We start from the raw sequence: 15425 nt of genomic DNA, 5'->3' as shown, positions 1-15425 counted from the left end.
GCAGTGGAGAAGGGTGACCCACAGTCAGGGGTCTTGGGGCATGCTGACTGCTGGCTGGGACACAGTTCTCCGGTGGGCTTTTCCCACAGCTGTAGCATGGGTCCAAGCGTGAGCACTTGACCGGTTCCACACCCAGCAGTGGGACGCAGACTCTGCCTTTTATGGGCAGAGCAGCAACGACCACACAGTCCTTTGAACCCCACGACAAACAGGACTCTTCTCCTGAAAGCTTTCCAAGCTGCCTCCCCTTAAAGCACCATCTCTTCCTGGAGGACCTTCCCTAACGCTCCTCACCACCCCCATCCCTCACTGTTCAACTGCAGAGTCTGAGTTTCCTCCTATCATTGCGATTATCTACCATCCTGAGCAGGAACTTACCTAACTCACGTCTTTATCTTTTCTGCCACAACAAGGAAGACGACCGAGCTCAGTACAGACAGCACAGAGTACATCAGTCAGCAAAAGGCACTGTGGGAAAACTGATCTGCATGGAAATGAGATTTTTTTGGTCTCTTCTGTCCAAACAAAAGAAAAGATCTACGTTTAAGTTCAAGGTAGAAAGTCACCTGAGGCTTTTCCAAATTCCTTAGTTAATTTAGAGCTTCAATTTCCAACAGTAAAACATCAGTAAAAAAATAAGAGATAACTTTTTCAAGATTACTGCAGAAACAAATCCCGCTCAGCTGAGCCTCTGCTGAGTCCACGTTTGCCAGGACAGCTGACCGAGGACCATGGGGGCTGGTGGCTCCGTCCCTGGAAGAACAGGGCCACCAGTGGGTAGCCCAAGGACCCCCACTCAGCCCTCACGCAGGCCCAGGATGGCTAGACTACTGAGAAGTCGATCCAGGTACAGAAGGTTGTACTATAAGGAATAAACAAGTTTCTATACAGCAAAAAAAAATCAAATCACTACATGTTTTTACATTTTATTTTTGTTATGAATGACAGACAGTAATTTTACTCCTTTTATTTAAATAAGGATAAGGCTACTTAAAAGACTGTCGACATACAAAAATGTATATTACAAGGTTAAACTCTCTGTAAACTCTCTGTACCGAATTACAAAACCAGCATGTAATAAAAGAGCACCCTTAAAACATGGCCATTCCGGAGGCTCTAAGGATGACAAGCTCCACAGCAACCCCCAGAGGAAGGATGTCTCACAGACCTATGACTTCACCTACAGGCAGTTTCACTTAATCCAAGTTTTTAGAAGGTCGTTGCTATTGAATGAGTCTCTAGATCAGTTTTAGAATCATCTCTCAAAACTTAAGTCAACCAAAATGCTGTTTCAAATAAGAATTACAATTCTGAAGAATTTTAATACTAGCAGAGATATGATGGCCTCATAGTGGTATTTGCAAAGTGCCTGGTCGCTGCCCAAAGAGATTCTGGTGAACTGCCCGCCTCCTCGGCCACTGGGCGACAGACCCTCTCGGACCCCTGCACCAGCGTCTGGTCCGCAAGGAGGACGGGGCTCACCTAGCTCTGGCCTCAGTGATCAGCGGGCCAAGCAATCTGACTTGCAAATAAATGTAAGCCTGGAGTTCAGGATCTATAGGGTGAAGGAGAAGGAGCAGAGAAAGTAGAACTGTGGGAGAGGAGAGTATGAAAAAGGAAAACCGGGAGCAAAGAGGGAGAGGCATAGGAGCCCACGTGCCTAGGAAGTAGACATGTGCCTACATCGGGAGCCACCTGACTTGACCACCCACCCTTCACTCACTTCATCCAAGCTACCAGATGGCCCCTGTCAAGGAGCAAGGGGCGGTCCACCTGAGTGCCGCTCAGGTCAAGGCCTGGAGACAAGCCCATAAAGTGACCTGGGACCGCTGTCATCGCCCACGGAGCCATGTCCACTCTGTGCTCGGATTTGGCGAACGTGACCCACAGTACTTGGCTGAGGCTTCTCCACTCTTCAAACTCAAAACGGCTCAATAATATGCTGCTATATGAGCACTGACGCTGAATGTTCGTAATATAAACTTCAATTTGAAGCAACAATGTTACACAGTTCAGCTGTTATTACCAACCTACTCTGTAAGTTAAATATACAAATTAAAAATTATTTTTATTGAGTAACTAAAAACAAGTTTCCACTGACGTAAAACTGTCAACAGCTAACTCTCTCTTAACTAGGAGAGAGATGCAAATGGAAGAGGAGACAGCAGAACATAAAATACAATCTGCCATTCTACCCTAAAATCTGCACTTGCAAAATCTCCCTTTACACACAGTATGTGTAGGATTATGGTTGTCCTTTAACATACCCAGATGTCAGCCCTGCAGATAACAAAGCATGTTTAACAATTTACCTTAACATTAACAACTGACACAGCACTAGTGTCTGTCAGTTTTGTCTTATGTGTACGGATTTATAGTCTAGATAAAGGCAGAAAGGCTGAAAACTGTAGGGTTAAAGTTTGGGTATAGTACCTATCTTCAAGGCTGAATGAATGTTTTGTAAGGCGATTCAGAGCTAAAATGCTTGTTTTAACAAATCAACAAAGGGATGAACTGCTCTAGGAAGGAAAACTCCAATCTGAGGGTCACTCATAGGAGGAAGAATGTGAAGTGCCCTTGACCTTGGTCAGAAACACACGGCAGAACACGGACCTGGGAACTCATGAGCACGAGGCTAGCGTGTCTCCCCAATGACTTCTGCTAGTGGACTGGAGTGACACCACTTCACACACCATGAAACCTCTGGTGCCTCCGCAGTACCCCCACTGCCCCGCGCTGCTCTGAGCAACCCCCAGACTCAGCGGCCTCTCTCCTGCCAACTGCACATGGCTTCCTGATCCTCAGGCTCTGGCCTTCTACCCTCTCTTCCTATCCCCCGAGTCTCCTGCCATCAGATACCACCTCCAACAGGATCACTCCCCTCAAGAGCTTAAAGCCACCTTCACTTGGAAAAGATTACGCTCCCAGGAAGGAGTGATTCCTGACTGAGAGGGAGGTCAGAGCTGCCATGACTACGTGGCAGGAGCATCCAAGGCCTGGGCAGTTTACTCTCCAAAAATCAACTCACAATTAAAGGGAAGAAGGAGCAGGAACAGCACTGGGCTCCCTTTTGGCTTCTATGCAAAGAGGCAACATGGGCGTCAAGGACAGCAGTGTCCTCTGAATGTTCTGAGCAGGTAGCTGGCAGCACTGCAAACATGCTCTCCATGGGGAACCCTGAAGAGGACTCTGGCAGTACTCACTAAAACACTGTGATGAACTGCTATATTCTTTTGCTTGGGAAAAGAAATAAAAATCATGAATTTCTAATGTATTTGAGTTTAAAAAAACCCTCAAATTTACCCAAAGACCAAAACAGACAATTGAGCATAATTCTTAAAATTCAACAAATATTTTATACCAGACTTGCAGCTAATTATGTGACTAGGGCCAATATAAATGACTTTACTACACCACTTGTTTAAAAAGAAATTCCTTCCTAATCAGAGAATGAAAGGCAAGATTTCCACCCCCACCCCCCACAGGAAGGAAAGGAGGGAGAAAGGGAAAGAAAAGGACTTTATTTTTTTTGAACCTAATTTAAACCTCTTAAGAAAATTCCACAATAATCAAGATCTCTGTAAATACTGTCAATATATGTGAACTTGCTTGAAAAACTACAGTTACAGTTATATTTACATTTTTGGAAACTTTCCTTCACGGCCATGTCACATGCTGTATCTTCCTCTTGGCTTCTGGGGGTTTCAGGTTAATCTGAAAACACAGGAGCAGAAGTCAGTGCACACTTGCACAAATGTCGAAGGATAACCCAAAGGCATATTTTACACCAAGACTGACCGCTGACACAGGAATGGTGGCGCACTGCTGCCGCCTGGTGGAGGAACTGGAGGCAGCAGGAAAGAAGGCCAGCCCCCAGTCCTGTGTTCACAGCTGCGGTTCTCAGATGTCTGCTGGACAGACTGGCCCGGGGCACAGACATGACCAGGCTTGGACCTCACCCCAGAGCCAACTCAACCAACACCCTCAGGAAGTGCTGGAACGTGACCCTGACCCCAGCGGGGTTTTTTGGAAGCGCCCCCAGTTACACTCAGAGATGAGAACGACAGCCATTCCAGACCTGCTTCCTCCCTGCGGGGCCCATCGCACCCCAACCTCACAGTCTATGATCTGAGTACAAGATTTAAAAGAAAAGTCACATCTCTCAAAGAATGAAAGTTTTCTGAGTAGAAAAGTGCTTTCCAAGAGCTTGGGGGAAAAAAAAATCCTCAGTGCTCACTGACCATAATATTCAAGGGCCTCCCTCACAGTTCCACCTCTCCTCTCCCCCCATGCCCCCAGCAGTGACTGAGGACAGAAGCAGCGTGGCGTCATCAGAAGCACGTGTGCTGGGGTCAAGCAGACCTGAACTCAACTACAGACTGGAGCCCTAGTTTGTTTAAATTATTGAGGCAGCTTCTTCCTCATCTGTGAAATGGGAAGACCTACTGTACCCACCACAGGGGGCGGCTGAAAGAAGTCTGAACAATGAACTGAAACGAGAATTGTGGGCTGGTCAGGTCACTGCAGCTCTCTCTCCGGGGTCTGCTATTTAGGTCTCAACTAGTCAGTCTTGATCTCTTTGACATAGAACATGAAGATGATAACAAAGCTGAAGAATATACAGGAATGCTGTGGACTGAATACCTTTGTCCCTCAAACTCCCTGTGCTGAATCCTGACCCACAAGGTGGCGGTGCTGGAGGGGGGCCTCTGGGAGGCAGTTAGGTCATGAAGGGGATGAGTGCCTGCCCCCATAAAACAGACCCCAGAGAGCATCCTGCCCCTTCTGCCAGGAGAGGACGCAGAGGGAGCGGCTGACTCTGAACCAGGAAGTGGGCCCTGACCAGACGCTGAGTCTGCCTTGACTGTGAGCCCCAGTCTCCAGGGCTGCAGGAAACGAACGTTTACTGTTGGAGCCACCCAGTCAGCGGCGTCTGTGGTTAATATCGGCCTGAATGAACTAAGACAAGGAGTGAAAGCTATAAAACTGCACATATATATGTATGTAAAATCTCATAATTAAACTCAATATATTCTGGCAACTCTACAGATCTGCCATTTGAAATGCAAGCATTCAGACAGTAAGTCTAGTGGAGCCTAACAGAGCAGCGTCTCCCAAACCACCTCCATCCTCCTAAAGACAGGTGCATGTGAGGGGGGAGGGAGAGGCAACTGGTAAACCCTAAAGACTCTGGTGTGATTTTAAGGTAAGTGCAAAACAGACCAATTCAAGGTCAATATCTACAATGCCGTTTAATAAATGTGTAACCCTGCCCAACCGAGTTAACATTCTGAGTCTTGCTAACACAGGACTACTTCTCTCCTTTAGTTCTAAGAGCACAATCTAGGAAAAGTGCCCAAAAGGCACTCCCTTTACATGTTTTAAGCAGAAATAAACTGAGTGCACTTTAAAAGACATTAGCTTATCATGGATCCCAGGGCCACACACAGGGAATGAGACGTAGAAACGAGACACCTCTGCAGAACGGACCCCAGGCATGCAGCTGGCACGCACCGCGAGGCAGCACTCACCGAGGCCTCGGCCTCCTCCTTGGGAGCAGCTCGCTTTAACTTCACGGGAGTGGCTCCCACAGGCGACAAAGGCGGCGACCTCACAGGGCCCAAGGGACTTTTCCTATGTGTTAAGTCATGGTTCTGCTTATTGTCATTATTACCGTGTTCCATTTTATTGTTCGTAGGCAAATTGGAAGACAAAACTAGGGGTGAAACACTTGAGGAAGAATCTGACGATTTTCTAAAGGTATTACTGGTAGCGCTCGCCTGGGGCTGGGGCCTGAGCCGGTCATTATCCCCGTTCTCCGTCTTCTTCACTTTTATGGTTGTACTTGTTGAACTTCCGTCAAACACAATGAGGGGTCTTTTCCGCAACCCATCTGCAGGGCTACTCCTGAAATCACAGAGATGTATTCATGAAAAGTACTCTCTGAATGGCAAACCAGTTCCCTGGAATTCAAAGCTAAAATGATCAAAAAAGATTTGCCTAATCTAAGTAGGACTACTGGAAATGAAGTTTTCTATGTTTACCCTAAATGAAATAACTTTCTGCTGCTTTGAACTTTACAAAATTTATCAACAAAAATTTAGTTATCTTTCATGTATACAGAAGACATAGTTATTTTTAGAGCATCAATCCATCAACTAACCCTAAAACTTCAAGTGGGTCTTATGAAGCATTATACGAACAAAGCTAGTGGAGGTGACGGAATTTCAGTTGAGCTGTGTCAAAGCCTAAAAGATAGTGCTTTGAAAGTGCTGCACTCAATATGCCAGCAAATTTGGAAAACTCAGCAGTGGCCACAAGACTGGAAAAGGTCAGTTTTCATTCCAATCCCAAAGAAAGGCAAAGAATGTTCAAACGACCGCACAATTGCACTCATTTCACATGCTAGCAAGGTAGTGCTCAAAATCCTTCAAGATAGGTTTCAACAATACATGAACTAAGAACTTCCAGATGTACAAGATGGATTTAGAAAACGCAGAGGAGCCAGAGATCAAACTGCCAACATTCACTGGATCATAGTAAAAGCAAGGGAATTCCAAAAAACATCTATTTCTGCTTCACTGACGAAGCTAAAGTCTTTGACTGTGTGGATCACAACAAACTGTGGAAAACTCTTCAAAAGATCAGAATACCACACCACCTTACCCGTCTCCTAAGAAACCTGTATAAAAGACAAGAAGCAACAGTTAGAACCGGATATGAAATAATCAACTGGTTCAAAACTGGGAAAGGAGTACATCAAGGCTGTATATTGTCACCCTGCTTATTTAACTTGTATGCAGAGTACAACATGCGAAATGCCAGGCTGGATGACTCACAAGCTGGAGTCAAGATTGCCGGGAGAAACATCAACAACCTCAGATATGCAGATGACACTACCCTTATGGCAGAAAGTGAAGAGGAACTAAAAAGCCTCTTGATGAAAGTGAAAGAGGAGAGTGAAAAAGCTGGCTTAAAACTCAACATTCACAAAACTAAGATCATGGCATCCAGTCCCATCACTTCGTAGCAAAGAGATAGGGAAACAATGGAAACAGTGATAGACTATTTTCTTGGGCTCCAAAATCACTATGGATGGTAACTGCAGCCATGAAATTGAAAGACTCTTGCTCCTTGGAAGAAAAGCTATGACAAAGCTAGGCAGCATATTAAAAAGCAGAGACATCACTTTGCCAACAAAGGTCCCTATAAGTCAAAGCTATGGTTTTTCCAGTAGTCATGTACCAGTGTGAGAACTGGACCATAAATAAGGCTGAGTGCTGAAGAACTGATGCTTTCGAACTGTGATGCTGGAGAACTCGTGAGAGTCCCTTGGATAGCAAGGAGATCAAACCAGTCAATCCTAAAGGAAATCAACCCGGAATATTCATTGGAAGGACTGATGCCGAAGCTGGAGCTTTAATACTTTAGCCACCTCATGTAAAGAACTGACTCACTGGAAAAGACCCTGATGCTGGGAAAGATTAGGGACAGGAGAAGGGGACAACAGAGGATGAGATGGTTGGATGATATCACTGACTCAATGGACATGAGTTTGAGCAAACTCAGGGAGATGGTGAAGGACAGGGAAGCCTGGTGTACTACAGTCCATGGACAGAGACTTGGATATAACTCATTGACTGAACAACAACAAAAAATTTTAACTTTTAAAAATTACCATCCTGTTGACAGAGTTATCCTGCCCATGTATCACTGATTATTTAGAAAGGCTAACAAACTACAAAACTACACTAAACCACCATACTGGCAGCTTACACCAAGGAATTGACAGGACATCTGACCCCACTCATTAAAAGTCCTTAAGTCCAGGCATTTTCTAAACTAACTGTAACATTTATATAATTTTAAGTTTGTAACTGCCAAGTCTTCACATTCAGTTTCTGAAAACCTAATTTCCACTCTTAATTGTAAGTATAAATAATAAAAGCATTCATTTGTTCAGTATTAATTAGACCTCAAGTGAAACAAACGTCTTGGCCGGGATGGGGTGGGGGGGCACTTTCAGTTAGACATGTTAAAAGAACTTGAACAACCAGTTATTAGGAAAAACACTTCCGCTCTGCTACTGAGAGTCCTACCAGGGACCAGCAGCATCAGCACCGCCTCGGGGGCCTGTAAGAAATACGCTCATCCTGAGCTGACTGTGTTCCGATCAACACTGAGACTGTACACACACCTGTTCGCCAAAAGACTATACACAGATGACACAGGTGGGATGTTCTTCCACTATTCTCAGAAGTGGGAAATAATCACCCGTCAGTCAGGAATCTTTCTTCGTCACTAGAGATTAAAACCACTAACTCAGAGCTAAGGTGCTCCTTCTGCAGCCCTCTCATTCCATCTTCTCCCACTGTCTGCACTGCCAAGGACAGTGAGGCTCTAAAAAAAATATTCAGTGATTAATCAATAGCACCCAATGTAATGAAATAGACACAGGAAAATAATTAATTAGGCCACTTAGAGATCTTAAGATACTTCGTCCTAACTAACTATGCTGACTAATTAAATGTACAAAAGGAAATTTATCTGCTTGTGGTTTGACGAACATTTTTCTGGAATTTAAAATTTTCTGGGGTTTATGGAAGTGATACAACCATCTCTTTATTTCTGTTTTTTTCACAGACCTCATGGCCTTATCTGACTCCATTTTTCCCTCCTACTTTAATAAATCTTGTTGGCTCTGCCTCCAAAACACAACCAGACCCCAAATGTTTCTGACCAAGTCCAGTACCTCCCCCAGAATCGCCACTGTCCACTGCCAGGAGTACAGAACAACACCCGGCCTGGTTCCGCCACCCTCCCCCAACCTTAAACCACGTCTCGGTATAGCAGCCAAGAGTAAACCTCTTAACATGTGCATCAGGCGGTATTATCTCTCTGCTGGAAATCCTGCGGTGGCTGCTCATCTCAGGGCAGCCCAGGTCCTCCCGCGCTCAGCCTCTGCGCCGCCTTCCCTGCCTGGCCCCGCCTGCCTCCAGGCTGCTCTGGCCATCGTGCGGACACACCCCTGGCCTGGCGCTCGTGTTCGGCCCAGAGCCTGGCTCACCCCCTACTTTCCACAGGTCTCTCCACTGAAATGTCACCTCTCAGCGCGGCTGTCCCTGGGCACTTCACCCACAGCTGTCATCCCTCTTCCCATGTCACTGTTCTCCTTCGCATTTACCACACTGCAGCGTGGCCTGCATTTGACTTAACTTTTTTACTGTGTTTCTCCCAATTCAAATTTGAGCAAGGAGTTCGGTCAGTTTTATTTACACTACAGCACAATGCCTATACTCAATAAACAGTAGCTGAGCAAGTATTTTTTTACCTAAATTCACCTGGGGAAAAAGAAAAGCAAGATTGTTCAGGCATATAAAACAATAACCAGAACCACAGAAAAAGTACCTTTTTGTCTCCTTTTTTATCTCGTGTTGTTCTCTCTTCTTTTCCATCATTTTCCCCCATCTACTCTTTGGCAAATCCCTCTGAGGCAGTGGTATTGCATGCTGAACATAAAGGTCGGTCAGGCTGTCTTTGTTTACTCTCATGTCATTTTCAACAGTTATGTTCTTCTGTGCAAAAGGAAGCAAAAGTAATTTCAAAACAACAGCCTTCATTTTAAGCACCTATCAAACAGGGTAAGACATGAGTGCTGAGATAACAAGTATAAAGCCACTTTCATGTTTGGACACGTGCCTAACATCCTGTATGCTGCTGCAAGAAGCGGTACTATAGAAAGGCTAAGCTCTTCAAGTTTTCTGTCCAGCTTCATCCTAAAGACAATGGTCATGTGTTCTCAGTGTGGAAGGACAGCAGTCCACGCTGCTCAACCCACACAGGAGGCATAAAGGCCATTCCCAGTAGCAGCATCTTAACCTATGAATGCAACTGCAAACTGGGAACTGTCTGGGGAGACCAGACAAAAGCAAGCAAGCAATGATAACAGTTACTCCATCCTGTCAGAAAGGTATCTAGAGAGCTACTGTCATGAGCAGATGGGCGGGTTGGAGGTCTCACCCCCTATGTTCTTCCCCAAGTTTCCCTTCTTGGGAAACTATATTAAACCTGAGCTCACCACCCAGACCTCAAAGCGATTCTCAAACTGATCTCTGGACCAGCTGCAAGAACCTGTTAAAAATGGCACTCCTCAGGCCACACTTCAAAATTACTGAACCAGAAACTTTGTGCATTGAACCCAGCAGTCTGTGTTTTCACACATGCTGGGGTGACTATGAGGGACCTAAAAAGTTTCACAACCACAGGGAAAAAAGGTAATTGATATCTCTAAAAAATTCTACCGAGGTGCGGGGTGGGGGGTGGGAGGTGAGAGGGCCGGGTTTGAAGAAACCAGAGAAAGAGTATTGAGGGGAAAAACAAAAGGAAAATAACAAAACATGCCACTTAAAACCCCCCAAAGTTTTCAGCAATTCTCCACTTTAAACAAAACTCATCACTTAAAAAAAAAAAACTTTTTTATACTGGACGATTAACAATATTGTGATAGTTTCAGGTGGACAGCAAAGGGACCCAGCCGTACATATACACAGATCCATTCTCCCCCAAACCCCCCTCCCATCCAGGCTGCTGCACAATACTGAACACAGTTCCTGGTGCTCTAGAGTACGACAAAACTCAACATTTTTTTTTTTTTTTTTTTGGTCTTATCTTTCGTCTGCTATCAGAGGCCACAACAGCTGAAAAACAGCAAACGCTGCTTTGAGAGCCAGGAGCCCTGAGTTCTCCGGGGGCACCATCTAACGGCGGTGTGAACACTGAAGTCACTCCACCTGTCTGGGGCTCAGTTTCCCCATCTTTGAACTCAGTGAGTGTGGAGAACGGACGACTTCTCCGATGCCCTCCAGGCCGGCAGCCGGGGACCGCCACCCCTTGTTCCCATTCTTCCACGACCTTCCCCAGCCCCTCTTGGCAGGCCCTTGATCACACCCAGGCCGCGGGGGTCGTCTGGACTCCCCTTTCCGAGCCATCGGAATCCCAAAAGAGTATTCCTAACTCCCAGGAGTCCCTAGAACTCTGAGGACGTCTCTCTCTCGACATGCAAGGGCGGAGACCCGGCCGGTCCGCGCGGGGCGGAGAACGGCTCGATCCGGCGGCTGGCACGGCGGCGGCGGGTGTGTCGGGTGCCGCCGAGGACTACTCGGGGCGAGCTCAAGTCCCAGCGCCTCCCCGAAGCAGGCCCGCCCGCAGCAGCGCGCCGCACCTGCTCCAGGGTGAGGAGAAGGAACTCCTGGGACAGCAGCTCCGGGTGCAGAAGCAGCTCCGAATCCGTGCAGCTGCGACCGCCCACATCCCCCGCCATCGTCGTCGCCAGGAGACCCCGGCCGGCTACCCACAAGTCTCCCGCGAGCAAGCGTCCCGGAAGTGACGTCACGGCAGGCGCGGCGGCCTCGGGTGTGTAGTCACTCTGTATGTGCCGCGCGTCGCGCTCCGCCTCTCCGGGAAGGCTAGGATGCTGGGCGGGCTCTAACCGGGGAATATCCCCGGAGGCATAAAGAAGTGAAAGAGCTCGCTGCAGAGGAAACTGGCGTTTCCAGTCTGGCAGGAAGAGAGGAAAAGGCGAAGTTCACGAGCCACGATTGGTCGCGCCTGGTCGCGCCTCCTATGACGTCAGAGACAGAAACCAATGGGAGTCCAAGGGCAGCCTCGCGGGAAGACGGCAAGGGAGGCCGGTAGAAGTTAGTGTAAATATGGTGAGTAGTATTATGAAAACTTCTTGGTTTTATTTTTTGAACTTTTTTATTGTTTGTTTCCTAATCTTCTTTCAATATGATGTAAGGCCAAAGGCTTTAATTCCCTGGAACCCAGCGCCCGGCACATAGTAGGCACTCAAGTATTTGTTCCCGAAATAATACTCTGAATGAACCTACTCACACATGAAAGAGCAACCGAGAAGTGCCGGGGACACAGACGCACGTTGGTTTAGTTTCCCCAGTTGTGAAATGGGAATAACGCCCCTCACACTGTTTTGAAGATGGAGCCAAAGTAGGGCAAATCCCTCCCCTGTTACCTCTGCTGCTGTTACTGCTAAGTCGCTTCAGTCATGTCCGACTCTGTGCGACCCCATAGACGGCAGCCCACCAGGCTCCCCCGTCCCTGGGATTCTCCAGGCAAGAACACTGGAATGGGTTGCCATTTCCTTCTCCGATGCATGAAGGTGAAAAGAGAAAGTGAAGTCACTCAGTCATGTCCGACTCTTAGCGACCCCATAGACTGCAGCCTACCAGGCTCCTCCGCCCATGGAATTTTCCAGGCAAGAGTACTGGAGTGGGGTGCCATTGCCTGTTACCTCTAGCTACCTGAAATGTGACTACCGGTTCTTGTCCCCCCCCCCCCCCCCCCGCCCCCTGTGGTTTTCAGGACTTAACCTGATGTCTCAAGCTCTTCATCAGCAAAAACGTTTTATGGCAGGTAAGACTTGTGCTTTTTATTTTTTTCCTCGTATTTTCCAGTTTAAAACTAGAAGTACTTCCCTGGTTAAAACGAAATCCTTTTAAGATAACTATTGGTGCCTCTGAAACAAACGTTTCAGCATAGGAGTGTCCCCAGGGCAGAAGAATAAAATCAAGAGTCAGAGAGGAGGAAGTATTGGTAAAGTTCCAGCGCCCTCCCCACTCCAGGGGAAGGAGAGACAGGGTCTTTGGTAATGCCTGCCCTCACTCCATCCTAGGAAGAGCCTTAGAGAGAAGAGCCTCTGAAAACAGGTGGTCTGCTGTGTTTTAATCAGTTTCTGGTGCAGAAGTAGGGCGGGGGATAATTTGCCTTTCTAACGATTTTTGAGGTGCTGTTTTGAACGTGTACAGGCAGAAGGGCCACCTGAAAGAGACTTCTGCCACATCGAAGCAAGGAAGCTACAGGCATCTGACTTGCAAGCCGGGCAGACACCATGATTGGAGGCTTCAAGCCAGGCTTGTCAGCACCTAAACCACAAGACTGAAAACCAAACCCCAGAATGGACAAAGAGCGCCTCTGAATTCGTGCGGGACCAGAGATTTGAGGACCAGACATCTCCTGTTTCTCCTTGTCCTGGCACCTTACACATTCCCTAACCAGACACAGCCCTGAGGAAGAGCGCTGGCCTCCTGTGATAAGATTATTGTCACTGGCAGCTAAGTGGGGCTTAAAGTAGAAATAAAGTTCAGTTACAGAAAAAAAGTTCCATTTGTTCCACATTTGAGTTTCTAGACTGAAGTTCATTCCTGCTACAACAGTATTATCTGTATTATATAGTAACCGCAAATGTTCAGGTTTTATTATGAGAATTTCCCCTTCCTCAGAGATCGTGAGGATTAACATTTTTATTTGGGGCCTGTAGTTGACAAGAACAAAGCTGAGGAAAAACAACAAACACTGCCCTGCTTGGCGTCATCACCTCACTGGTTATGAGCTCCTCTGGAACATAGTCCACCACCCCACCCTGACCCTCTGCATCGGCCCTAGCAACACAGTGCATACGCTTAGTAAGTATTCAGTGTCTACTGAATGAATGAATCATGAACAAGATATATAATGAGAACCTGGGGTGTTGATTTCTCTTATTAGCAGTGTAATACTAAGAATTCAGTTGTATCTATTCAATGCTTAATCTTCATTAATGTTTAAGGCCATCTTTTTCACACTCTATAGAACTTGTTTAGTATGGACCAAAGGGATATTTAATAAGGATAATAATTACTTCCCTGGTGGTACAGTGGATGGGAATCTGTCTGCCAATGCAGGGTACATGGGTTTGATCCTTGGTCTGGAAAGATGCCACATGCTGCAAGCGACTAAAGCCTTTGTTCCACAGCTACTAAGCCCACACTCCAGAGCCTGTGGGATGCAACTACTGAGCCCATGTGCTGCAACTACCGAAGCCCATGAGCTTAGAGCTGGTGCTCCACAGGAGAAGCCACCACAGTGAGGAGCTCACATACAGCTAGAGAATAACCTCTGCTTGCTGCAACCAGAGAAAGCCTTTGTGCAGCAAGGAAGACCCAGCACAGCCAAAAATAAATATCATCAGTTCAGTTCAGTTCAGTTCCATCGCTCAGTCGTGTCTGACTCTTTGCGACCCCATGAATTGCAGCTCACCAGGCCTCCCTGTCCATTACCAACTCCCGGAGTTCACTCAAACTGACGTCCATCGAGTTGGTGATGCCATCCAGCCATCTTATCCTCTGTCGTCCCCTTCTCCTCCTGCCCCCAATCCCTCCCAACATCAGAGTCTTTTCCAATGAGTCAACTCTTCGCATGAAGTAGCCAAAGTACTGGAGCTTCAGCTTTAGAATCATTCCTTCCAAAGAAATCCCAGGACTGATCTCCTTTAGAATGGACTGGCTGGATCTCCTTGCAGTCCAAGGGACTCTCAAGAGTCTTCTCCAACACCACAGTCTAAAAGCATCAATTCTTCAGTGCTCAGCTTTCTTCACAGTCCAACTCTCACATCCATACATGACTACTGGAAAAACCATAGTCTTGATTAGACAGACCTTTGTTGGCAAAGTAATGTCTCTGCTTTTGAATGTGCTATGTAGATTGGTCATAACTTTCCTTCCAAGGAGTAAGCATCTTAATTTCATGGCTGCAATCACCATCTGCAGTGATTCTGGAGTCCCCAAAAATAAAGTCTGACACTGTTTCGACTGTTTCCCCGTCTATTTCCCATGAAGTGATGGGACCAGGTGCCATGATCTTCGTTTTCTGAATGTTGAGCTTTAAGCCAACTTTTTCACTCTGCTCTTTCACTTTCATCAAGAGGCTTTTTAGTTCCTCTTCACTTTCTGCCATAAGGGTGGTGTCATCTGCATATCTGAGGTTATTGATATTTCTCCTGGCAATCTTGATTCCAGCTTGTGTTTCTTCCAGTCCAGTGTTTCTCATGATGTTCTCTGCATAGAAGTTAAATAAGCAGGGTGGCAATATACAGCCTTGATGAACTCCTTTTCCTATTTGGAACCAGTCTGTTGCTCCATGTCCAGTTCTAACTGTTGCTTCCTGACCTGCATACAGATTTCTCAAGAGGCAGGTCAGGTGGTCCGGTATTCCCATTTCTTTCAGAATTTTCCACAGTTTATTGTGATCCACACAGTCAAAGGCTTTGGCATAGTCAATAAAGCAGAAGTAGATGTTTTTCTGGAACTCTCTTGCTTTTTCGATGATCCAGCGGATGTTGGCAATTTGATCTCTGGTTCCTCTGCCTTTTCTAAAACCAGCTTGAACATCTGGAAGTTCACGGTTCACATAGCGTTGAAGCCTGGCTTGGAGAATTTTGAGCATTACTTTACTAGCGTGTGAGATGAGTGCAATTGTACAGTAGTTTGAGCATTCTTTGGCATTGCCTTTCTTTGGGACTGGAATGAAAGCTGACCTTTTCCAGTCCTGTGGCCACTGCTGAGTTTTCCAAATTTGCTGGCATATTGAGTGCA

The 15425-nt window shown here is 46.5% G+C and overlaps 1 protein-coding gene and 1 long non-coding RNA gene across 3 annotated transcripts; one reads left to right on the top strand and one right to left on the bottom strand.

The window, feature by feature from the left end:
* Positions 1-910: 910 nt before the first annotated feature.
* On the bottom strand, positions 911-11387 carry C11H2orf49 (chromosome 11 C2orf49 homolog). Of its 2 annotated transcripts, XM_024999027.2 has the most exons (5): positions 11222-11387; positions 9409-9575; positions 5532-5907; positions 3640-3714; positions 911-3236 (listed from the first exon to the last, which is right to left on the bottom strand). In XM_024999027.2, exons 1-4 carry the CDS (start codon positions 11318-11320, stop codon positions 3658-3660), a joined length of 699 nt encoding a protein of 232 aa, XP_024854795.1. In that variant the 5' UTR covers positions 11321-11387; the 3' UTR covers positions 911-3236; positions 3640-3657.
* A 279-nt stretch (positions 11388-11666) lies between these two features.
* LOC100848208 (uncharacterized) lies at positions 11667-13190 on the top strand. Its single transcript, XR_809613.4, has 3 exons — positions 11667-11711; positions 12379-12429; positions 12800-13190. It is a non-coding gene; the product is annotated as an uncharacterized lncRNA (long non-coding RNA).
* The last annotated feature ends 2235 nt before the right edge of the window (positions 13191-15425 follow it).

This window comes from Bos taurus, chromosome 11 (genome assembly GCF_002263795.3).
Source record: "Bos taurus isolate L1 Dominette 01449 registration number 42190680 breed Hereford chromosome 11, ARS-UCD2.0, whole genome shotgun sequence".
Lineage (NCBI taxonomy): Eukaryota > Metazoa > Chordata > Mammalia > Artiodactyla > Bovidae > Bos > Bos taurus.
Note: the sequence above shows the minus strand (reverse complement) of the source record. Positions and strands in the feature narration are given on the sequence as shown.